This window comes from Alexandromys fortis, unplaced genomic scaffold, assembly GCF_014885135.2.
Source record: "Alexandromys fortis isolate MF-2015 unplaced genomic scaffold, M_Fortis_MF-2015_v1.1 scaffold_25, whole genome shotgun sequence".
Classification (NCBI taxonomy): domain Eukaryota; kingdom Metazoa; phylum Chordata; class Mammalia; order Rodentia; family Cricetidae; genus Alexandromys; species Alexandromys fortis.
The window spans coordinates 3,882,466-3,906,084 of NW_026067904.1; the positions used below are offsets into that span (position 1 = coordinate 3,882,466).

Genomic DNA, 23,619 nt, shown 5'->3' on the forward strand with positions numbered 1-23,619 from the left:
AAAGCCAGATGAAAAGGCTCCATGGGAGCCTTAAACTCTGTGAGGAGCGTCAGGCCAGAGAGGGCTGTCCTGAAAACCCTGTTAGTCCTCACTCACGGCCACCTAGGAAATATCATCAGAGGCCTACAGATCTGCACACAGGCTCAGAGGTCAGGTCATAAAGCACTCTGGCCAGACATGTGAACCCCAGCTGTGCACGCTCCCTCCTGCCCAGGTACTAACCAGGCTGGCTACTAACCAGGCCCCAGCAGTCTATGAGGCTGAGGTTGCAGTGGGAATTCCCATGCCTTACCCACCCAGGGCAGTCAGGTGACAGACATTTCTGCACCATCCTCTCAGAGTGGCCTTGGACCCGTGGTTCTGTGCCTCAGTTTCTCCATATGCCAAGGGATACCGTCTATGAAATGCCAGTGTGTTCTGGGGACTTGGAAGAGCCCTCAGCAAATGTGACATTCTTATCTCTCTATATGGCGGGGATCTACAGATGACGCTACCCTTCTGCCATTCAAGAAAGGGGACTTGTTGATCCTGACCAAGAAACAGGGACCGTCGGCCTCGGAGAACTGGATCCCAGGGCAGAATGACAGAACAGGCAAGACAGGGCTGGTGCCCATGGCCTGCCTCTACATCATCCCCTCGCTCACCAAGCCCTCAGCCCAGCTGCTGGTATGTCACATGCAGTCTCTGATTAGATGGGCCACTGTGAGCAGGGTGCTGGGATGCTTAGCCTGGGACCTCACTCACCATCTTCCTTTAGGGGTCCAGAAGGGCCACATGGGCTTTAGAACAGCTCTGCCCATCCCCATTAACCCCAGAGTGATGGTGAAGCTGACATGCTTATGCAGGCACTTAGTAGGAGTTGGTGAAGGTCGTTCTCTTCCCCTCACTCACCATGGAAATGTCTTGGGAACAAACTCAACCTTCCTCGTCCCAGGGTTCCACATTATCACCCACCTCAAGAGTACCCATGTGTGCCAGCCAGCCCCAAGAGCTGTCCTTTGGAAAATCAGAGGCAGGCCTGTAGCTCAAGGTTGCCATCCACAGCAGCTCCTAAATCCCGGAGCAGAGATGTCCTAGCCTTGTGAGACCCATAGTAGTCACCCTGAGAACAGGGTGGGACAGTCTCCACAGCTATAGATGCTAATCTAGCTAAAGAAAAGGAACAGAGTCGGCGAAGGCCTGTTGCCGCCGTGTTCTGGCCTCTGCCAACTCACTGAGGCAGCTAACTCAGGAGAAGCCTGAGGGAAGAACCTGGCGAGCAATGGCCCCTGGGTAACCACGAGGCTGCCCCCGCAGAATTTGCTGGCCATGTCACCAGAGAAGCGGAAGCTGGCTGCCCAGGAGGTGCGGGCTGCAGAACCACTACTGGAGGAGCAGTCCACGGAGTCACCCTACACCCTGGAGGAGTTTTCCTACCAGTTCTTCAGGTGCCCCCTTTCCCCGCTAAGAACCGCCAGAATGGGGTGGCTGGTCAGCCGTGGGTACCAGGAGGGGAAGGCAGCAGCCTCTGTGAAAGGCCAGATGGGAAGAGAAAGCCTTGGCACAGGCCCTCACAATAATTCTGTCTCTGGCAGGGCCCCAGACAAGGAAACCATCAGCAGGTCCACCATGCCTATGGCCCGCAACCGAGGCCACCTGTGGGCCTACTCCCCAGAGCCGCTGCGCCAGCCACTGCTCAAATGTGTCCACGACAAAGCCAAACTTCGGGATCCCGCCTGTCAGATCTTCCTTGATATCCTTCCCACCAGCCTACCCTAGCTGCAGGCAAGCCTGCGGGCTTACCCACCTGGGGCCCGTGCCAGGCTCACAGCTACCTGTGAGAAAGCACCTTGCAGAGTCAATACTCTGCTTCCTGCAAGGATATCTGAGGCTCAGTAAAGGGCCTGGAGAAAATGTCCACATGAGGTGGAGCCCAGTTTAGGGTCCAGCATGAGCCTGGGTCAAGGGCCAGTGAGGGGCTTGGAGCAGGGTGTCAGTGTGAGCCTGGATCAGGATTTAGAGTGGACATTGGTCCAGAGGTCAATTTGGGATTTAGTTCAGGGGTCAGTATGTGTATGGTTCACGGGGTCAGCGAGGGGCTTGGTTCAGGGTTCAGCCTGGGCCCCGGGGCAGCACTGAGCCATGGTTAAGGTTCTGGTGGAGGTCCAGCCTGAGGCTACCTGGGTACTGTTCTCCTTCACGGTCACACCCATTCTCAAGTACACAGGAGACTACCCTTCCCGGCAGTCATGGAACAGCCTGGAGCTCACAGACCAGATGTTCTCCTTAGCCCTGCAGGAGCCGGCCCTTCAGGATGAGCTCTACTGCCAGATCCTGAAGCAACTGACCCACAACTCAGTCAGGTCTGCCAAGGTGTAGCCCGGCCTCTGCTAGGGGCAAACAGCCACACATATGTCTGGATCCACACCCAGCAGCCAAAGCAGCACAGGAAGCACGGGGCCCTGTGTGGTCTGCTAGTGTCCCAGGATGGCTGTCGGAGGACGGGCAGTCCTGCCCCATGCCCTACACCCTCCCCACTGCCATCCTGCTTCAATGTGACCCGGGCAGGCTGTGACCTCCCTGAACCCATTTCCATGAAATGGACAGTAGCATGTCATCAGGACATGAAAATGCCCTATTGCACTGGGCAGCTGGACTGTAGCCTGGCTAATGTAGCCTCGGCGTGTGCTGTGTCCCTCTCCCCGCTTCCCATCCAAGCTCCCAAACCCACAGACCCAAATGATCCATCTCTGCTTTAGAAGTGTCTTGTTGGCTGGGCTCAGTCCAGAGCCCTGCCTCTGACGGGAGCTTCCCCACAGGTACAGTGAAGAGCGAGCCTGGCAGCTGCTATGGCTCTGCACAGGCCTCTTCCCGCCAGGTAAAACGCTGCTACCTCATGCTCAGAAGTTCATAGACTCCCGGAAGAAGAAACCTCTGGCTCCTGACTGCAGTCGCAGGCTCCACAGGGTTCTGAGGTAAGCCTGCTGCCTCACACCCTAGAGCACCAACCCTGGGCCTCAGGGGGATATAGAGAGACCTGGCTCTGTGTGACCTCGTGGGACCAGGCAGAGGAAAAGACAGAAGGCCCAGGAGGGTCCCAGGGAGGCCTAGGTGGTCAGAGATGCATCTATCAAAATCAATAGCCATCTTACCCATGGCTCCCCTTTCCCACATCTGCCCACTCAAAATTAGAAGAGTCAACTGGTGGCCCATCAGCCCAGGGTGGCTGAGGTCAGAGGCCTGCCTCCCTTAACCCCGGTACCATCTCCTTCCTCTCTACTGTCGCCAAGAGGGTCTTCCTTGGGAGCTCTGTCAGTCCCCATTAACCCTAGAGGAGCTGTGAGTTTGGTATGTTATACAGGTTCTTAGTAGGTGCTCCATAAAGGTTACTCTCTTCCTCTCGCCATGGATATGCCTTGGAGACAGACTCAACCTTTCTTGGCCCATGCTTTATTCAAACATGAGCCCAGCATGTCCATGTTTTCCCTACCCCTCGTAGTCTCCTGCCTTCTCTATCTTGGCCTTGACCATGGCGACTGTGGGTTGAGAGCGTGAGTGGTCACACATAAATGCAGTTGTAGACGAAATGGCACCCCTTGAAGGGCCATGCTGGAGTCCCCACACTTGACCTGTGAACACAGGATCACTCCTATTCATAGTGCCATAGCCAGCGGTCTCTGGTATTGCTAGGAGGCCCATGTGTCCCCGGCCTTCTTGAAGGTAGGTGGGACTGGGCTCCTCTTTATCCCAAGGTCGCATGCAGAGCTCACCGGGCAGAGACAAACCCTAGGAAGGGTGAGAAGCAGGAACCCATCTGTGTCCCTGCACTGGTCATTGAGAGTTCTTGTTTTCAGCACCAGGCTAAATGCCTCAATTGAGGTTGGCAGTTGGGATGGGTACGGGAATAAAAGGAGTGGCGTGATGGCACCCTCTGTCCTCCTCAGGATGGGACCTCGAAAGCAGCCCCCACATCACGTAGAGGTGAAGGCTGCTGAGCAGAATGTCTCCAAACTACGCCATGAGGTGTACCTCCCCAATGACACAAATAAGGTAAGTGCCCAGCCTGGTGTCGATAGCGAGTCTCGGGCTGCAGAAGGTTTCAGGACACAGCTTGCTCATGTAAATAGATCCATATTCTGGGTTCCAAATGGACTCTCTCACCCCCACTGCTCCTACCCCTGTCTGGGTCATATCATGCCTGCTTCCACACTCCAAGCCAGCATGGGGAGCAGTGCACTGAGCTAAGAAGCCACAACTACCAGTGAGATTAGACGAGGGAACTATTCCAAAGGTATGAGTTAAGATTCCAGGTCAAGGAGGAAAGAAAGAGGCCAGAGGACTGGCAGCAAGGCAGACTCCTGGAGCTTGCGGGCCCCTGGAGGCATCTGTGGTGAGCAATAGTCACGGGCTTTTGGTCCAGAACCTGCCCTGAAGGCTTGAGAAAGCTGAAGGGACAGGTAGGTGATAGGTGACCACTGGGCCCCAGCTGTAGTAAAGAAACATCAAAGTAGAATGTGACCAAGGCCATCCTCACACTCTACCCTGTGCTACATGAGCCCCTGTGGCTTGGGTACAGTTAAGTCCTTGTAATGAAAGCTCCCACAGTATGGCTACAGAGTTGTAATGCAGGTTCAAAGGGCCAGACCTCCTGAGTCTAGCCTGGACCCAGGACAGAAGGAGTTGTGATCAAGCAGTGTGATATGTGGATGGCTTTCTGAGGCCTGTCCTTTTCCAAACAGAACACGGCCAGCCCAAGGCTTATAGATGACAAAAGTGGGTGCAGGATGATGGCTTGTTCAGTCATTAAAATTCTTGTCACACAAACAGGGGGATTCTAGTTCAGATCCCCAGAACTTAAGTAAAAGCTGGGCTTTATGGCTCTGGAGAGTTAGAGACTCCTGGAGTTTATTGGCCAGTCACCCTAGCCAAATGGATGAATTCCATATCCAATGAGAGACCCTGCCTTTAAAAAAAAAGGTGGGGAAAGCAATTAAGAAAGACACTTGAGTGACTTGAGAGTCTTTAAAGGTGTGGTGGTACATGTGGGAGACAGAGGCAGGAGAATCCAAGTGCAAGGCTAGCCTGGGTCTACAAAGTGAGTTCTAGGATAGCTGGGCTACACAGAGAAACTCTGTCTCGGAAAGAAGGAAGGAAGGAAGGAAGGAAGGAAGGAAGGAAGGAAGGAAGGAAGGAAGGAAGGAAGGAAGGACGGACGGACAGACACACTTGAGGTTCACTCCTGGCCTTCACAGACATGCGCCCACATGTGCACATACCCACATGAACATGGATTTAGCACACACACACACACACAGAGTGCATATGCACATGTAGAGGAGTACATATCCCAGAACAGAGGCTTAAGAAGTCTTCTTGCTGAAGCCGGGACCTGGGCCTCACCTGCTCTCTCTCTGTGCAGACAATGGAGGTGGGCAGCAGTAGCCGGGTGCGAGACCTCTGTGAGAGCATCGCCACAAGGCTGCAGCTGGCCTCCTGGGATGGCTGCAGTCTCTTCATCAAGATCACAGACAAGGTGAGCAACTTGCTAGGCCAAGGAGCAGAGCAAAATCCTCTCGCCTGAGGAGGCCTCCCGGGACCAGCAGACCTCAGCCTGCCCAGAACACTGTGCTAGGCACGTCCTGCTGTGCACAGCCGGTTGGCTATTGGGATGAAGGGCAGTAGAGCCTTCAAGTCACACCCTCTGCTGGCCAACCCCAGGGAGCCCCCACCCACCCAGCCAAAACCTGGATCCAGCGCCACCGGATCTCCGGGAAGCTATCATACCTGCCTCTGCCTCTTCCCTAAGGTCATCAGTCTGAAGGAAGGAGACTTCTTTTTTGACAGCCTGAGGCAGGTTTCTGACTGGGTGAAGAAGAACAGGCCCCAGAAAGAAGGTGAGGGGCATCTCTGTGGAGGGGCGGCTGCTTGCTGAATGGCTGGTGAGGTTCTAGACCCTTCCATCTAGTTTCACTCACCCCCATGTCCCCTAGACATGCAACCGGTTAACTTCCTGCAGGGGTGTAGGGGTGGCAGGGTGTCCAGGGACATTTCTGGAGGCAGCTCCTACACTACTTGATGAAGATGAATCGGGAGCCAGGGAGGAGGAGGGACACAGACTTTCCAAAGCAGCAGGAGTCACGTGACAGCTGGGAGTGTTTTCTTCAGGATTGAGTCTTTGGCGCCTACTGGAATAGGCTTGGTGCCGACTGACGCCCCTCTTCTAGGGGCTTCCACACTTCCCTACCAGGTGTTTTTCATGCGGAAACTGTGGCTCAATGTGACCCCAGGGAAGGACGTGAATGCAGACACCATTCTCCACTACCACCAGGTACCCATCAGGCGGTCCCCTTGGAGTCACAGGAGCCATTGCCATCCTATCCCAAACCTGTCCTGAGACTGGGAGAGGAGGGGTCAGAGTGGGACTCCCTTGCCCCAGGCACTTGCAATGAAGCGAGCAGGCCAAGCTCCTGAGGGTTCTGGGGACAACAGAGCATAGCAGTACTAGGGACAAGGTCTACAGTGTAAGCCGGGGAGGAAGAGATCACAGAAGGCTGAACTTGACGTGCCTGCTTGCAGCTTGGAGAGATGACATCAGGTGGACACCAAGTCCACCCCAACACAATGCCAGGGAGCCTTCATTTAGGTCTCTCCGCTGGCCAGAATCTCTTCCTCGAGGCCTTCAGTCTTTGCCTGCTCAGTGAATGTGGAGGTTAAGATCCCCACTCCAGCCTCCTGTAATCTAAGGCCTAGCATGTCTGCCACTTAGGAGCTACCCAAGTACCTGCGAGGGTTTCACAAGTGCTCCAGGGAAGACGCCATCCACCTAGCGGGCCTCATCTATAGAGTCCAGTTCGGCAGTGACCGGTCTCAGCTGGCTAGTGTCTCAAAGATCCTGAAAGAACTGGTGCCTCAGAACCTCACACGCCTGATGTCCTCAGAGGAATGGAAAAAGGTCTTTAACGGGATCCGAGTGGATGGGCAGGCTGGTTGGCTTGGGGCATGGGCTGCCTGCATCTGGCCTTCTCTGCCCTATCCTTAGTACTTCTGAGGCCCTCCCCCACACTGACTTCCAGATAGGTGGGCGTGGCTCTGACCCGAGTCTCAGAGCCCCTGGGTGTCCATGCCCTGTATGGAGGGCAGGGCAGCCTGCCCAGGTCCTCACTGGCCTTCTTTTCCATCAGAACCTCCTTCTGGAATGTGACAAACACAAAAACAAGACAGTGGCAGAGGCCAAGGTGGAGTTCCTGAAGAGGATCTGCCGCTGGCCTACCTTTGGGTCCGCCTTCTTTGAGGTGAAGGTAGGTGTTAAGCCACGCCCAGTCCCTTGCCCCGTACAGGCCCCTTTCCGCTGACCCCTCAGTGCACATGACAGGCATGTCTGACTGTAGCCCGAGCAAGCATTTAAAACATGGCCACCCGGGAGGTGAAAAGCCTCAGCTTGATCCTCAGAACTCGTGTTGAAACACAACAACAACAAAGCAGGCCATGCCGTTGCCTGCTAGCAATCCTAGTGCTGAGGAGATGGAGATTCACTGGCCGGCCGACCTAGCCTGTTTGCTGAGCTCCAGGACTGGGAGAGACCTTGTCTCAAAAGACACACATACAAACACAGATATATACAATACTCACATACACATATACTTACATACATACAGCCAGTGAGATGGCTCAGTGGGTTAAAACCCTTGTCACCCAGGTCTGATGACCTGAGTTCAATCCCTAGGACCCTCATGGTAGAAAGAGGGCATTGATTCCAGCAACTGTCCACTGACCTCCGCTCACACACATGGCATGTGCAGACATACACAGATAAATATGTTCGTCACACACGTGACATATGCAGACATACACAGATAAATATGTTCGTCACACACGTGACATGTGCAGACATACACAAATATGTTCATCACACACGTGCCATGTACAGACATACACAGATAAATATGTTAGTCACACACGTGACATGTGCAGACATACACAGATAAATATGTTCATCACACACGTGCCATGTACAAACATACAGATAAATATGTTCACACATGTGACATATGCAGACATATGCAAAATGTGTTAAGAAAACAAGGGTGGTTGTCATCTGAGGAACAACATCCAAGACTGACCTCTGACTTCCACATACAAGCACATGTGTGCACAGACCACACACACATGCACACATGCCCACCCTATATAGATACGAACACACATACAAATAGAAACTGGTCCTCTGACCCCCTAGGTTTGACTATGATCATGGTGTCTCTCCCTCTGCAGCAAACCTCTGAGCCTTCCTACCCAGACATTCTCCTCATTGCCATCAACAGACATGGGTTGCTACTCATCCATCCCAAGACCAAGGTAGGGCTTCGGGGGCTGTGTAGGCAGCACAGCCATCTTCCAGTCTGAGGTGGGATGCCTGCTTTCCTGCCTGGCCCTCCCCAGCAGCCTAGCCTCCTGCCAATTGCCTCTCTGTCCCCAGGAACTACTAAACACCTACTCCTTCACCAAGATCTCCAGCTGGAGCAGTGGCAGTACTTACTTCCACATGGCGCTGGGGAGCCTGGGCCAGGGCAGCCGCTTGCTGTGTGAGACCTCTCTGGTGAGCACAGGCCCCGCCTCCCACCCCTGTGCGGCACCCAGAGATGCTGGCGTGTTCTGATTACTCCCTTCCACGTGGAAGTTGCTTGTCATGAGAAACTGCTTGCCCAGGAGCAGGCTAAGCCAGCCAAGGCCTGCAGGGAGGTTAGATGCATTCCGAAGGCTAGCAGGCAGCAGTGTCCAAGAACTCTACGCTAACTCTGGGCCATGCCAGCCCATTCTGGGGAGAGGGTGGGACTCAGGTCCACTAGAGCAAGCAGTAGTGAAGCCCAGTGTGGGGGGGCTTGCGTTCCTCCTTTCCTTATGCTCTACCACGTCGCCCCAGAGCTCTCCCTGCACCCGCAGCCTCTGACCCCACCCTTTCCTGTCTAGGGCTACAAGATGGATGACCTGCTGACCTCGTACGTCCAGCAGCTTATGAGCACAGTGAACAAGCAGTGGGGTTCCAGGGTCCCAGCCCCAGCCAACCCCTGACGGGTCCCATCTGCACACAGTTTCCATGCCAAGCTTCCATCCCCTTCACCACACACCAGACCACCCCTCCTGGTGTTCACTGCAGAGGCCAATGAAGGTCTCGAGCCTCCTGGAAGGTGATGGGTAACTCCCCTGAATCCACAATAAAAATTCACCCACCAGGAAGGAGTGTGAGTCTCTGAGGGGAAGGGCGGGTGCCGGGTGGGCAGCCTCCAGTCTGGGGAGCTCTCTACCCACCTGAGGGTCTCATCCAGAAAAAGCAAAGGACACTGTGGCTTTCCCCAAAGCATAACAACCATACTCTCCAGGAATGACTGCATGCCCTTTCTCCTCCTCCCTCCCCTCTCTCTGCCGCCTCTCTCTCTTCTCTTGTTCTCTGTCTGGGGAGAGGGTGTCCCTGGGGACCCTGCTTCCTGGGCTCTCTGCACCAGGATAGCTGCTGTGCTCCTGGCTGGCCTGGTGGAAAATACATATCGACAGCAGTAAGGAGGGTTTTGGAGACCTGTCCAGTTGATAGGCTCTGAGAGATAACCCGCCATCACCATACACTTACCAATGAGCCAACATGGCCACTGCCACCTAGGCCTGAGGGGTCCTGACTGGTTTTGTTTATAAATTTTGGTGGCAGCGAACCTGGGAACCTGGGGGTGTCACTGAGTGTTGACCAGTCCCAGCAGGAGTAGCTCTACAGCACCACCCTCCTCCAGCCCTTCCACAAACCACACAGGTGCTTTCCACTGTGAGAATCAGCCTTCATTGTGCAAGTATGTGACCACTTGCAGGTCGGAGCTGGCTGGGGCCGTGTGTCCTGCTGGGAAGTGGGACCTCAGCCGTGGTGGTGGGCAGCTAAGAGGCTTTCTGCAGAGTCTCCTGAGCAGTGAAGGTGATGGGAATCTCAGCCTCCAGCTGGTTCGTCCCAGAAGTGGCTGGGTTTGTGATGCGGTGTAAGCACAGGGGCTTACTGTGGCTGAAATACTGATGCCCCTCGAGCCTGGAAGCCTCCATCTGCATGGTGCTGGCCCTGGAGCTGGGACAGCTTCCCAACAGAGCCCAAAGACCTCTCTAAGATTGAAACTCTCCCAGGAGAGTGGAAAGGACAGGTGTCAGGCTGGGATCTGTGAGCCAAGCAAATGGCAGATGATCCTGGCCCCAGTTTGCCCCTATCCCCAGAGGTTGTGGGCACAGGAGGAAATGCCTGTGAGGCTGCGCCAGGTCTCAGCGCAGAAGAGAGTACCATGTAGCCCAGGGTAGACTGGGAACAGAAAAGGTGACATACGAGGAGGAGGGGCCTGGGATGGAGCCAGAGTGGGAGGAGGCCAGCGGGAATTGGGGCAGGGAAGAGAGGACGAAGGGTCTGCAGGCAGGCAAAGGGAGGCCGAGGATCTTTAGACTGAGTTGACGTCCACAGACTTGGGCTGGGCCTTGCGTGAGGTCATGTCAGACAGCTTCTTCAGCCTCTTCTTCAGCTCCAGGGGGAACCTCTCGTAGCACCTCTTACACACGGGCTTCATGTCAAACTCCACGAACTTGTTCCTGCAGACAGAAGCCCAGCAGTCTAGGCCCTCCCAACCCTGACTCCAGACAGTAGCCCAGAGGCAGAGGAGCAAGTCTCCCTCAGCTGCTCCCTCTGCCCGCCCACCCCAGCCTGTAACAGCCGGCAGACCAGGTTCCAGGATAAGATGTTGGCAAAGGGCACTGGGGAAGAGGAGAAGATCCTGCAGTCTCTCTCCCCTCTTGCAGGCTTCTCTCCAGAACCCTCTATGACTCTCTGCTGCTCTTGGAAGCTTGAGCCCCACATCATCTCATAGTTCCAGTCACCCCCTACCCTTGTAGGCTTCATGAGAGAGCAGCCACCTGGCAGCTTGCCTTGCATATATTCTTCCCTGAGCCTGAATGCCCTCCTCCAAAGCTCAGGGTCCTTGATCATTCTCTGGGGTCCCTGGGCTACCTCAACTGCCTGGCCTGCTCCTGCCTCACACATGCCCTGGGCTTTCCTGTGGCTGGAGTTCCAGGAAAGTCAGGGCTGCAAAGCGCTCCCCCCCCCCCTTCCCTTACTCACTTCAGAGTGAGCTTCATGTTGCAGGTGGAACAAGAGAAGCAGTGCACACACCAGGCTTTGCTGAGGGCTGACACCACTGTGAGGCCAGACGTGGGGTTAGCAGGCCCCACCCAAACCAGCTGCAGGCCCAGCCATGCAAACCAGAGCCAGATGGACCTGCAGCTGTAGAACAACCTCTCCTCCACCTACCCCGACCCCCACCATTCCCCCAACTCCCAACCCCTCTCACCTCTCACCACCCCACCAGGAAAAAAACAAGGAAGGGAGGAGTTTGGGGCAACAGAGGCCTTACCGTCACCCTCAATCACATGACTGCAGTTGTAGCAGACATCCCCGAAGAGCTGTAGACAAAGCAAGCCATCAGTGCTTCCCACAGGGTAACAACCCGAGTCCTTTCCGAGCACACCCAGGCCACGAGAAGCACTCCCCGGAAGGGCCACAGGTTGAGACATTGTTCCCCAAAACTCCCATTGCTCCCCACTGATACATCCTACTGAAGTCCTCCAGCAAGGATGAGGGCCAGGGTAAGACCTCATCCCATCAGCCTCTGGGGCCACAATGGTATTCTATCCAAAGAAGCCACGATGTGAACATCTCTTACACATGGGCTTCAAGACTAAGCCGGGCCCAGGGCCTGAGCACACAGGCCTGGCTTCTAGCATATACAATGGACTCTCAGGTGCCTGTAGCACACCCACCCACATAAGAGGGGACTCCACAAGCCCAGAGACCCTAGGAAGCACCTTGGTGTGCTTTTCAGCATGTGAGAACACACTGTCCCCCCTGAGACAGGGCACAGCAGAGCCTGTAGCCTTTCCAGGACCTTCTCCAACAGGTCACCCACGTCCCACTTCTGGACACGGAGACACGGGAACACAGTCCCAGCCCTGCTCTCTCAATGTCTGAGGCTCTTCACTGTCCTCCAGCCCTGTGTTCTAAGGCCTCTGACAACCCTCCAGCCCTGGGTCCCGAGGCCCCCTACCTCTCTCCAGCACTGTATTCTGAGGCCCCTGACCACCCTTCAGTCCTATGTCCTGAGGCCCCCTGACCACCCTCTAGCCCTGTGTCTTGTCAGTATCCGTTCCAGGCCATACCTGGTTATAGTGGGTCTCACAGTAGGCTAGGCCCTTCTTCTCATAGTGCCGGTGCCCCAGGAACGGCTTCTCACACTTGGCACAGACAAAGTGCTAAAGGAAAGAGGGAGAGGCTGGGCAGCATCGGGGCTGCCCCCAGGAACCCCAGAAGACAGGGAAAGGGGATGAGGCTCACACGGGCAGAACGGACACCAGTATGAACGCTGTAGAGCCAGCTGACCCTTCTGTGTTTACTTTGCTCAGGGCAGGATCTCATGTAGCCCAGGACGTTTTCAAACTCACCGTGTAGTCAAGGATGGTATTGAACTTCTGAGCCTCCCACGTGGTAGGATTACGGGCATGCTCCACCAGGCCTGCCTTGACGCAGTCCTGAGGACTGAACTCGGGTCTTTGTGTGCATAATGCAAACATCCTACCATCTCAGCTACACTGCCAGCCCTCCTCCTCGTCCTTGAATATATCACAGTGATATCCTTTGTCACTGGGATCCTGCTTAGCAAATAGATCATGAGCCCACATAGGTGGCGCTGCCCTGATATTAGTAGGTGCCTCCTGCGTCTCTCACACACACCCTGACACACACACACACACACACACACACACACGCTCAAGATAGTCTAAGAACCACCTATTATCTTTTGAGCCTGTGAGGACACACAAACCCCCAGAGACTGGGCAGCACATTCCATAGCCACCCAAGGACTAGTAGACCACCCAGGCACTGCTTATGGATGTAGAGATGGCCAGGCCACTGGAGGAGCAAGCATTCTTTCCAGGCATATCCATACGAAAGTGGCAGCGCTCAGGGAAAGGGCAAGAGCTGACTCAGGAGCCCACCAGTCCCATATCTGTGTGGGGCTGTGCACCCAACAGGTCCTGTTGTCCACAGCCCCACAAGTTGCTCTGGGCAGACTGTGCCTGATGTTTGCTCCTGCCTCTAGGTAAGAGGTAAGGGGAGTGTTACTGTCTGACCACGGTCCATGGGCTCTGGTCTCCTGGCTCCCGTGGAGCTCATGGCCAGAATAAGGAGAGGCTGCCCTCAAGAACAGTTCTCACAGGGAATCAGCCCATGCGTGGCCTGGGATGAGGTTCCGACAGACTGTTAACCATGCTGTTTCTTAATACGAATCTGTGTCCCACTTACAGATTCCTCACAGCCTTACCTCCACGTGCCACTGCTTGCCCAATGCGTTGACCACACGGCCCTCGATTGGCCGGCGGCAGGCCCCACAGATGGGGACGCCCATCTTGTCATGGCAAGGCAAACAGTAGAGCTCCCCCTTCAGCTCACGGGCATCGGAGGTCAGCTCCTTCCTAGAAGACAACACAGAGCAACCTCAGGGGCAGCCCTCACCTTCTGTAGGGCCACTGCAACTGTCAGTCTAGGGTACTGTGCCTGAGGCCCTTGCTCTGGCTGAGCCAGCTTGTTCTGATTTCTGGAGCCTTCCTGTGTGCACCCCAGACAGGCCCCAGGGCATAGAGTCCCCGCCCAGGCCTGCAGAAAGATCCTGTGTCCTGTCCAGCTAGCTTCTTAGAGAAAGGTCTTTTTCTTCTTGTTCCCTTCTAAGGGCAAGCGCTCCGTGTGCTATTACCCAGTTCACGAGCTTCGGGCAAGGGAGCTGGAGGTTAAAATACAGACAGAGAGACAGCGACACGGGTCATCCTTGAATTCCCCAAGAATGCCTGCTTTATTGTGTTCAGGGGCAGATTATATAGAAATAGCCATGCCCCAGCCAAACCCACCAGAAACCACTCTCCTGCCATCAGGAACTCCTGAAGGTTTCGTGCTCAGAGCAGCTGTAGGCACTCAGATCAGGGGATTACAAGAAATTCAGGATCTGGGGTCTCACTGCTCCCAACAGAGAAAGGTCTTTTTCTTCTTGTTCCCCTCTAAGGGCAAGCACGGAAGGGAAACTAAGGAACCGTAGAAGGTTGTCAGCTTTTCTCTCGTCTTTCTCCCCTCTTCAACACCAGTACCAACCTTACACACTCCATTCTTTCCTCTCTGTTCCAGCTCAGCCAGAGTCCTGAGATCCGGAGGCTGCCCCTTATACTGCCCCCCTCAAATCACAAGGGCTCCTGGACAGACAGGTCAGAGAGAGGGACTTTCCACCCCACCCCAACTTTACCCTGCAGCCTGTGCCGTAGGCTACCTTGTTTACCTCTGTACTGAGTGGGAATCCCAGCAGCCCCATCCTGTGACAGCCAGGATCACCTTTGTCATACACAGGACCAGGACTGGGCACCTACCCACAGTGGGAACAGCTGAAGTGGTCCGGGTGGTAGGGATCATTCTTGAACATGAGGGGCTGTTCGTCAATGGCTAGGTGACACCGTTGGCAGATGAATTTTCCCAGGCCCTTGGCCTTCTCGCGGCTGTGGCAAGGCCGGCAGAGGTGCCTGTAGGAGGTGAGAGCAGTGTGAGGGAGAAGAATCCAAGAGGTAGCTCTTGCCAGAACTGTCTGGCCAGCACCCAGAAAAGGAAGTCTAGAGCCTGGCCTCAGTGGCAGCTGGGTAATTCAAAGTAAATGAGTCCAAGTTTGAGAAAGGTTTCCTACCACAAGGATTCTGAAAGGGATACCTTCCCCCACCCTGCAAAAGACAGGGGCAGGTAAGCTACCACAGCAGGTAACGGCACTTGTCTCCAAACCTAACGACCCAAGTTTGAACCCCAACACCCAAATCCGGGAAACCGTACACATACACTGGAATGCCTGTGTTTGCTTCTTCTCCAAGGCTTTCTGAGCCTAGGCCTAGGACATCGTACAATACAGAAGGAACATTTAGCTGTCGTTTGCTGAGATGTTTTACTTTTCACATGTCTTTTAGCGCAAGCGACAGTGAATGTAAGTCTTAGAATGCCACAGTGTGTGGCGGGGTGACCGAATCCATGCAGGGCTCATTCGCCCCTTCCTTTGGAGTCTGCCGGATGAAGAGGGGCCCTAGTGCTCACAAGCGCTTTCTGTCCCCAGAGACAAGTAAAGCTGTGTCACGGGGAGGCTCCTGAACCCCAGCCTCTGCCATCACAGAGTCTTTTTTGTGAGGACTTCAGTCATTTCTGATTCTGCTCCTTGCTCTGAGCAACAGCTGTGGTCTTAACAGAGAAGGAAATCAACAAAAGTTCTGTTTCCTCGTCATTGTGGGTGCAAAGAATTTTCGATTCAGCTCCCCAGGCAAAGATGCACAGAAACTCCATCCAGTGCCCCTTGGTCCCCATATCCCAGTTGTCATTGCAGTGACAATCCTGCTGGGACCTGGCCCTCCTTCCCAGGATCCAAAATCCACAGGGGCAATCCTCCATCTGTCACTAGCCTCCACAGCCACCTGACCATTGACACTTTTAGTGTGTGTGTGTGTGTGTGTGTGCACGCGCGTGTGCATGGATAATGCACCTGTGCATGCAGATATGTACATGTGTATGCAGTCAGAAGTCAATCTCAGGTCAGTGTTCAATTGTTCCCCATCTTATTTTTTCCACGCAGGGCTTCTCATAGAACCTGGAGCTCACCAATTTGGCGAAATAAGCCAGTGAGCTGTAGGGATCTGCCTGCCCCCATCTCTCCAGTGCTAGGGCTATAGGCGCACACTCCCACCCCAGGCTTTTCTATGGACCCCGGGGATCAGACCTCAAGTTCTCATGTTTGCATAACATAATTGAGCCGTCTCCCCAGCCCGCATCATTACCCCGTTTCACAGGCTTGTCGCAGAGACGGACTCAAGAGCCACCTATCCAGGTGGCTCCCCTGCTACCTCTGTGCCCTTTGGAATCAAGTCACGGAGCTTTACTCTCTACTTGCCCTGAGGTCCTACCTTGAGAGCTTGGCATAACGCTAGACACACAAGCAAGGTGTCTGGTACTATTGCTAGGCTACCTACTGTACCTGCACTGGACCGTGGCCACCCATCATTGAGAAGTAGCTCGTGGTCAATGTATCGAACATGTGAGTGAAGGCGTGATTATTCAAGAGGGGAAAGAGAGAGAGGGACAGTGGACATGATCTTGTGACAACACCTGAGCCAAAACTGGAGCCAGTGTCCAAGCACAGGGGGCCTGGCCCAGAACAGGCAGCAGCTGTGGCTACAGCCTTCACTTCTGTGATCCTGGAGCCCCTCCCACCCAGGACATTTACCCCGCAGCTGAGGACACAGGTGCTTTGCCCAGTCAGTGATGGTCTTACTCCCCATGACTCCAGTCTACATCTGGCAGCTTCTTCTTAGAATCCATACAGCATCCAATCAACATGGAAGAATTATGCTTTAAAGCTGTAGCAAGATATGGTGGCTCTCCACCGCAGTTCAGGAAGCTAAGACAGAAGGATAGCAAGTTTGAGCCGGCCTCGTCTACACAGTGAGACAGTGTGTCAAAACCACCAAACCCAAGGGCTAGAGAGATAGTTCAGTTGATGAAAGACTTGTTTTTGCAAGCATAATGTTTAAAGAATCCATTCTTTAAAAAGCTGGACATGGGCCATTGAGATGGTTCTGCAGGCAAAGGTGCTGGCCACCAAGCCTAATGACCCGAGTTCCATCCCTAGGACCTACATGGTGGGAGAAGATGAACCAACTCTTAAAAGTTGTCCTCTGAATTCTACCACATGCCATGACACACAGACACTCACATAAATAATCATAATAAATTGCTTTTTAAAGCTGGGCATGGTGGTATACATTTATAACCTCGATGCTAGAGGGAGGAGATGGGTGGAAGCCCAGGGTTTCCTATCAGTCACTGTAGCCTGATTGGCAAGCTACAGGCCAGTGAGAGACCCTGCCTCAAAACAACACTCACAAAAGATGGGTGGCAGCCAGGCGATGGTGGCGCACGCCTTTAATCGCACCACTCGGGAGGCAGAGGAAGGTGGGTCTCTGTGATCTACAAAGTGAGTTCCAGTGCCACACAGAGAAGCCCTGTCTTAAACCCTCCCCCTCAAAACAGAATTCTCATGTCAATATGCACCAGGCCAACAGAAAGGAACAAATACACATAAAGCGTTACTTCTGTAGTGACGTGTGCCGGGGTATAGAGGCAGGCTCTGCCACTTGCTGGAGTTTGCCACAGGGTGAATGACTTCCCTTCTCTGAGCTTTGGCTTTCTCAACTGTCAAATGGGGCAAAATTCCCAGCTGCACAGCGCTGCGTGAGAAGACAAACCGACAATAGAAACACTGGGCAGTAGAGTCTCTCCAGATGTTAAGCACACATAATTGTAAATGTATTGCTTATTTGTTTCTGAGGCAGGATCTCAAGTAACTGGGGCTGGCTTCAAAACTCAAGGCTTAGCCAAACAAAGATGACCTTGAACTTCTCACCTCCTGCCTTTGCTTCTCAAGCTCAGGGAGCAGAGGAATGGGCCACCACACAGCTTGAGGATGGAACCCAGGCTTTCGCACTCACACCGGACAAACCCTGTGTCGGCTGAGCTCTATCCCCAGCTATAACTTCAAACATTTCAGCTGAAAATCTTAAATCTTTTGAGACTAAGAACGCTGGCTTGAGTGTGCTGTACGGCTGCTCCTTTAGTGATATCAGCCTTGCTGAACTTTGGTGACTCACGGGCAACACCCAACCCATCCCAGCTCTGAGCCACCCCAGAAGGAGCAAGCCATGGTCAGGGAGCCACTGTGGCCCTCCTGCTGGCCATGCTCAGCGGGCGCGAAGCCCTCCCAGGCCAAAGGCAGGCCTGCCGGGCTGCGCTGCAGCCCCAAGCGCAGCCCCACAGCACAGACAGCTCCCTCTTTATAAGGCGCCTGCAGCTGTGCAGAGTTCCACATAAAGGCCATGATTTATTCCACACACCCGGACGGGGCCTAATTATACAGGACGGGACACAAGGACCCTACAGCAAGTGTCTGAAAGAATCCCCTCTCATCGGGCCCGAGACTCCTCAGCTCCAACCCTGGCATGCATAACAACACCCCCCACTCCCAACCCCCCCACCCTGCCGCCAGCCCAGTAAGCTTGGGATCCTGGCCCGTTGCCATGGTAGCTGACCCCTCCCTATCCCCCCCACTAGTAGAAAATCATCCCCTTCTGAAATATCCTGTTGTGTCTGTCAATTCCAGCCCAAGACCCCCACCCGGCCCAGCCCTTGCCCACTCCCAGGCTCCCAGGACAGTCATACACTTGGCCTCTGTGATGCTCTGTGGACTGGCTGGGGGGGGTGGGGGTACGCACAGTCTGAGGACACACTGGAATATTCAGTGTGTGCTCCGTGGAAGCAGACCCAGCTGGAAAAGCAGCCTACCCCACAAAGGACCCCTCAGGAATGAAGCAGCTTTTCAGGTTCACAGGCGTTGTGGGCTCGCTTGCTCTCCTTAAATAGCCAAGCCTCCCTCCTGCAGCTACAAGGAGTCTACCTGGAGCACCTTCCACTGCTGGCTCACAGGCTGCCTGCTTCCTGTCCTTTCCCTCCTGGATCCTCTGTGAGAGGTAAGGGGAAGGGAGGGGAGCCTCTGGGGACTCAGCAGAGGTGACGGGGTAGAGACAGCATCCAGTCCCACCGGGCCCTGAGCTGTTTGACAATTTCCACTACCCTGAAATTCTTACTTTCTATTATTATTATTATTATTAATTATTATTATTATTATCTAGACTGGTCTTGAACTCTGTATGATGGAAGATGACCCTGACCTCTTGCCCACCTTCCAAGTGTTCAGATTCCAGGCACTCGCTACTACACCCTGTTTACGTGCTGGGAATCAAACCCAGGGCCTCATGCATTCCAGGCAAGCCCTCTACCACCTAAGCTACATCCCCAACCCAAATTCTTACTTTCTGAGCAAGAGGTTATGCATTTTCATTTTACACTGAGCCCCCAAAGTTAGGTAGCCAGTCCTGGAAATGCCCCACAGAGGACGATGGGCAACTCCAGGGCATGTTCTGTGATGAACCACACTCCCAGGTCTGACCACAGAGCGCCCTTGGCCCCCAGAGGTGAAACTGTATCCTGGAAGGCGCAGGACGCCCTCATACCCCAACTTGGGCTATGGAATACCTTGACTTGGAAGGGACTCCCTGCTGGTCTGAGGCCCTGGCAAAGGTGTCCTAAACCCAGGCCTCATCCAGAAAAACTGATCAATATGGAGTTGAGCAGCTAAGTGTGGGAAACTCCAGAGACACTGGGGTTCTTGGGTGCCATGACAGAAAACATGCCCAGTGCAGCCCTGGTGGAGCCATGCTAACAAGTGCGGGAGGAGCCAGAAGGTGGGACAAAGAGAAGTGACTTATTGCTCCTTGTGGGCCAGGTCAGAGGTCAGAGAGGTCCTGGGACTCAGAGTAAGCAGGCTCACCAGGCAAGCCAACACTAGGCTTTCAGCAATAGATCCTACTTACTCTCCCATGGTGAGCGAGCTTAAGGGACCCACACACAAGCTATGCCTACCTTAGGGTGGGGCTAGAAAAGAAAGTAAGGGCTCTCCCTGGCCTCATAAGTCCAGACAATCAAGCTTGCTTCCCTTCCCTCTGGTACTAACTCCACCATCTAGGCCTGAGAGAGTGGATAGGCATGGGGCAGAAAGTAACTTCCAGATTCTGGGTCTTCCAGCAATTACCCCAGGACCTCCTTACTTTGTGGGAAAACCATGCCTCAGCTGGATTTGGCCTGTGACTGACGTTCAAAATGCCTGAGACTCAGTCAGCTCCAAAGGACACAGAAACCCCACCCCCCAGACCCAGGAGTTTCCCTCGGCAGTTCTGCAGCTGTGTCAAGCTTAGAGTAGCTCCACTCCTCTCAAGTTAGCGACAGGAGACTCTGCAGGCATCAGAGGTCCTGCCTCTGACCTTGGGGGACGCATCCTGGGACCCCATAACTGGTTCTGTGTTCCCTCCAGCTCTGTTCCCTGTTCTGCCTTTAGCCACATCATGAATGGCCTGGAGGCAGCTCTCCCGAGTCTGACGGACAACTCCTCCCTGGCTTACTCTGAGCAATGTGGACAGGAGACCCCCCTTGAGAACATGCTTTTCGCTTGCTTCTACCTTCTGGATTTCATCCTAGCTTTTGTGGGCAATTCTCTGGCCCTGTGGCTCTTCATATGGGACCAGAAGTCAGGGACCCCGGCCAACGTGTTCCTGATGCACCTGGCGGTGGCCGACTTGTCCTGTGTACTGGTCCTGCCCACGAGGCTGGTTTATCACTTCTCTGGGAATCACTGGCCATTTGGGGAAATCCCATGCCGACTCACTGGCTTCCTCTTCTACCTCAATATGTATGCCAGCATCTACTTCCTCACCTGCATCAGCGCTGATCGCTTCCTGGCCATCGTGCACCCTGTCAAGTCCCTCAAGCTTCGGCGACCTCTCTATGCCCACCTGGCCTGTGCCTTCCTGTGGGTGGTGGTTGCTGTGGCTATGGCCCCATTGCTGGTCAGCCCACAGACTGTGCAGACCAACCACACAGTTGTCTGCCTGCAACTGTACCGGGAGAAGGCCTCCCACCACGCCCTGGCATCCCTGGCTGTGGCTTTCACCTTCCCCTTCATCACCACGGTCACCTGCTACCTGCTGATCATTCGCAGCCTGCGCCAGGGTCCCCGCATAGAGAAGCATCTCAAGAACAAAGCCGTCCGCATGATCGCTATGGTTCTGGCCATCTTCCTAATCTGTTTTGTGCCCTACCACGTCCACCGTTCCGTCTATGTGCTTCACTACCGCGGCGGGGGGACTTCGTGCACCGCTCAGCGTGCCCTGGCCCTAGGCAACCGGATCACCTCCTGTCTCACCAGCCTCAACGGGGCCCTGGACCCTGTCATGTACTTCTTCGTGGCTGAGAAGTTCCGCCATGCCTTGTGCAACTTGCTTTGCAGCAAACGGCTCACGGGCCCCCCTCCCAGCTTTGAAGGAAAGACCAACGAGAGCTCCCTAAGTGCCCGATCCGAGCTGTGAGCCCTGAGCTGTAAGCCTCCAGGACGTCTTGTCCCTAGGCCAGCTGTCAGAGAACCAGCTCTCCACTGGGGCACATGCTGCCAGGGCCAGCTAAAGACCTCTGTCTTCCCTCGCCACTTCCTGAGCAAACCAACTGAAATGTCAGCAGTTTGTGCCCTGCTCCAAGGTCTTCCCTGCAAGGCCATCCAGTCTGAGCAAAGGCATCAAGAGGGAGGGCCAGCCAGCTAAGTACAGGATGCCCTGCCCACCCTTCCACAGGGACTCGGTTGGCCTGCCTTATTTACAGCTCCCAGACACCCAGTGACTTCACTGGTGCTAAATAGAGAAGAGCCACAGATACATTTCTGGAACAATGGGAATCTTTCTTCCCCGCTAAACTGTCAGCTCCTTTCATATACAGATGCCCACAGCAACAAAGCCCTACAGAATAACCCAGAAAGCAAGCTGCCCGGGACCCAGAAAGAGAGGCAGCCCAAATCTCAGTGGAACACGAAGGGTGTCGGATACTTCCTTTGAAGTGCATGGTATATCGTGTATCCCTTGCCAGCCTTGGGAGATGACCTCTGTCTGAGTTTAGGGGACACAGACTCTATGTGAGCCACACATGAGGACATTTCAGACTGGTGGCCCAGCAAACGCAGCTCTGGACCCCCTCCTGCTATATCCATGTTCCCACGCCTGCCTCTAGCCTGACAGTGTCTAGAGTTTCTCAGTAGAAGATGGGCTGGTCATGTATATGGCATAGATGGACGGCCATTAGAGCCCGCTAGCGGCAGGAGCGCAGTGTGTGAAATTGTCTCCGTCTCCCTCGAGCCCAGAAGGGACATCCCCACTCCCTCCCAAGAGGCTTCTACCAGCCTCGGCTGCCTGGCTTTGAACTGTTGAACTTGTCAGCATGTGTTGGACACTCTAATGTATCCCTTTTTTTTTTTTTTTGGTACTTGTTTGTATTACTCTTAAACATAATCGAGCCTTAAGGTGAAGGAAATTATTGTACTAGTTCAACATGGCACATATGTCCTCCCCTGGGATTCTCTCCCCTTCCACCCAAGAATGACCGAGCAAGGCAATGCTTCCCTTTATTGTGGTTCTGGTGGCCCAGGCAGACCTGAAGCTATGCATCATGGGGCTCCACATGCCATTCTAGGTTAGAAGGGCTCTCGGTCTTAACCCTACAACCGCCATCAATAGAAAACCCTATATTCGTCTATTACATTTTGTCTTCCAAAGCATGGGGTAGTGGCCCGTGCATGGCTCATTTCAGAAAGAGCACAGCCCAGACTGATGCCCCTGATGCCCAGCATTGCTTCTCACCAGTACAGGTCTGTTCACCATTGTAGTCCCTTACCAGACAGCCTGCTGAATACAATATCATACCAGCCTTTCAGATGCCAGGACCAGCGAGAGGTCATGTGCCTCTCCAGCGGCATAGCAAAGGGACAAGATCACTGTAGGCTGAGACAAAAGTGACAGACGGGCTTTGACAGAGACCCAAGTACCCAGACAGGAAGGGCATTCTTGCGGGAAGCTGGAGGGTCTCTGGAATGCCTTTTCTGGCACAGGGCACGCAGAAGCAGACTTGGGTCAGAGGAAGAGGATCTTGCAGCTCTATTTGGGTCCTGTTGTGTTAGAATCTCAAATGGAGATGCCACATAGACAGGGGCATTGAGCAAAGGAGAGACCTGGAGGAGGCCCCTGGATTGTCTAGATGTGCCATTGAGAGACCCAAAACTTCAAGGGCAGGTATGGACGTGGGCCCAAAGAACACCCCTGTGCAGAGAGAGGATGGAGGAAGTTAGCACAGAACAGAGGTCTCACTGGGAAAGAAGATGGTTTAGGCATGAGGTCCTTGCTGTGAGGCCACTGGAGGCCAAGGAGAGGACCTGATGCCCCCCGGTCTTGACCTGAGATAAAGAGAAGGTCAACAGCTATGCTCAGGACTTCAGGGCACAGAGGTGTTGCTGGGAGCTCCCCCAAAGCTTTCCCACGCAGGTGGGAGATGAGGTCATGGCTATAGGAAAGGTATAGAACCCACAGTGAGGGAGGCAGGGGTGGGAAGAAAGAGCAAGGCTTCTTGGAAGGAGAACAGCCAGAATACCAATGAGGCTTATGGTTCTGAATTTGGGTAAGTTGGGCAACTTGGTTAAGGGCTGTCTGTCCAACATCCCCCAGCCATGTGCGTACAGGAGGGAAGGCAGACAACTAGGGTCAGCACGGTGTGGTAGCAGCAGGTGGGGTGTCAGGGGTAATAGGGATTTGTCAACTGAAAACTCAACATCCGTCCATATCCACTCAAGACCCTTCACCCCAAAGGAACACCCCTTACCCAGAGGCAGCCCTGTCTGTCCTCCCTCTGCCGCCCCCATCCTGATCCTTGCCCTTGGGATTGTGTTCTCTGTCTAGTAGGGCTAGGACAGGTCTGCAGCCAGATCAGTACAGGGCGCTGCAGAGCCTGGAAGGTTCCTGGTACTTCGCCGGACCATGTCTCCTAGAGTGGGGGCAAGAGACTCTCCTCTCTGCCCACAACTGCAGCAGCCT

General features: G+C 54.3%; 3 protein-coding genes across 7 annotated transcripts in view; 2 read left to right on the forward strand and 1 right to left on the reverse strand.

Moving 5' to 3' along the window:
- The window catches only part of Myo7b (myosin VIIB), a 75,954-nt gene extending 66,327 nt beyond the window's left edge, over window positions 1-9,627 (forward strand). The window contains exons 34-47 of the mRNA XM_050135085.1: window positions 485-666; window positions 1,297-1,427; window positions 1,575-1,732; window positions 2,189-2,342; window positions 2,799-2,954; window positions 3,924-4,029; window positions 5,399-5,512; window positions 5,786-5,873; window positions 6,204-6,307; window positions 6,746-6,931; window positions 7,161-7,277; window positions 8,251-8,334; window positions 8,456-8,575; window positions 8,947-9,627. Coding sequence (XP_049991042.1) covers window positions 485-666; window positions 1,297-1,427; window positions 1,575-1,732; window positions 2,189-2,342; window positions 2,799-2,954; window positions 3,924-4,029; window positions 5,399-5,512; window positions 5,786-5,873; window positions 6,204-6,307; window positions 6,746-6,931; window positions 7,161-7,277; window positions 8,251-8,334; window positions 8,456-8,575; window positions 8,947-9,048 — 1,802 coding nt within the window. The 3' untranslated portion in view covers window positions 9,049-9,627. The remainder of the gene's footprint in view (window positions 1-484; window positions 667-1,296; window positions 1,428-1,574; window positions 1,733-2,188; window positions 2,343-2,798; window positions 2,955-3,923; window positions 4,030-5,398; window positions 5,513-5,785; window positions 5,874-6,203; window positions 6,308-6,745; window positions 6,932-7,160; window positions 7,278-8,250; window positions 8,335-8,455; window positions 8,576-8,946) is intronic.
- Window positions 9,628-9,809: 182 nt separating this feature from the next.
- The window catches only part of Lims2 (LIM zinc finger domain containing 2), a 35,885-nt gene continuing 22,075 nt past the window's right edge, over window positions 9,810-23,619 (reverse strand). For 3 of the 5 annotated variants that reach the window (XM_050135098.1, XM_050135097.1, XM_050135096.1), the window contains exons 5-10: window positions 14,452-14,601; window positions 13,365-13,515; window positions 12,202-12,294; window positions 11,400-11,448; window positions 11,108-11,183; window positions 9,818-10,581 (exon numbers count right to left, since the gene is read on the reverse strand). In XM_050135098.1, the coding sequence (XP_049991055.1) occupies window positions 10,434-10,581; window positions 11,108-11,183; window positions 11,400-11,448; window positions 12,202-12,294; window positions 13,365-13,515; window positions 14,452-14,601 (667 nt within the window). In that variant the 3' untranslated portion in view covers window positions 9,818-10,433. Of the gene's footprint in view, window positions 10,582-11,107; window positions 11,184-11,399; window positions 11,449-12,201; window positions 12,295-13,364; window positions 13,516-14,451; window positions 14,602-23,619 lie in introns of all 5 variants that reach the window. The other 2 variants (XM_050135100.1, XM_050135101.1) reach the window with 2 other exon arrangements.
- Window positions 18,235-23,616, forward strand: Gpr17 (G protein-coupled receptor 17). Its single transcript, XM_050135102.1, has one exon. It carries the CDS (start codon window positions 20,062-20,064, stop codon window positions 21,079-21,081), a length of 1,020 nt encoding a protein of 339 aa, XP_049991059.1. The 5' UTR covers window positions 18,235-20,061; the 3' UTR covers window positions 21,082-23,616.

What these genes read in the sequence shown, in the direction of transcription:
- Gpr17 (XM_050135102.1), top strand. Translation starts at nt 20,062, where the DNA reads ATGAATGGCCTGGAGGCAGCTCTCCCGAGTCTGACGGACAACTCCTCC.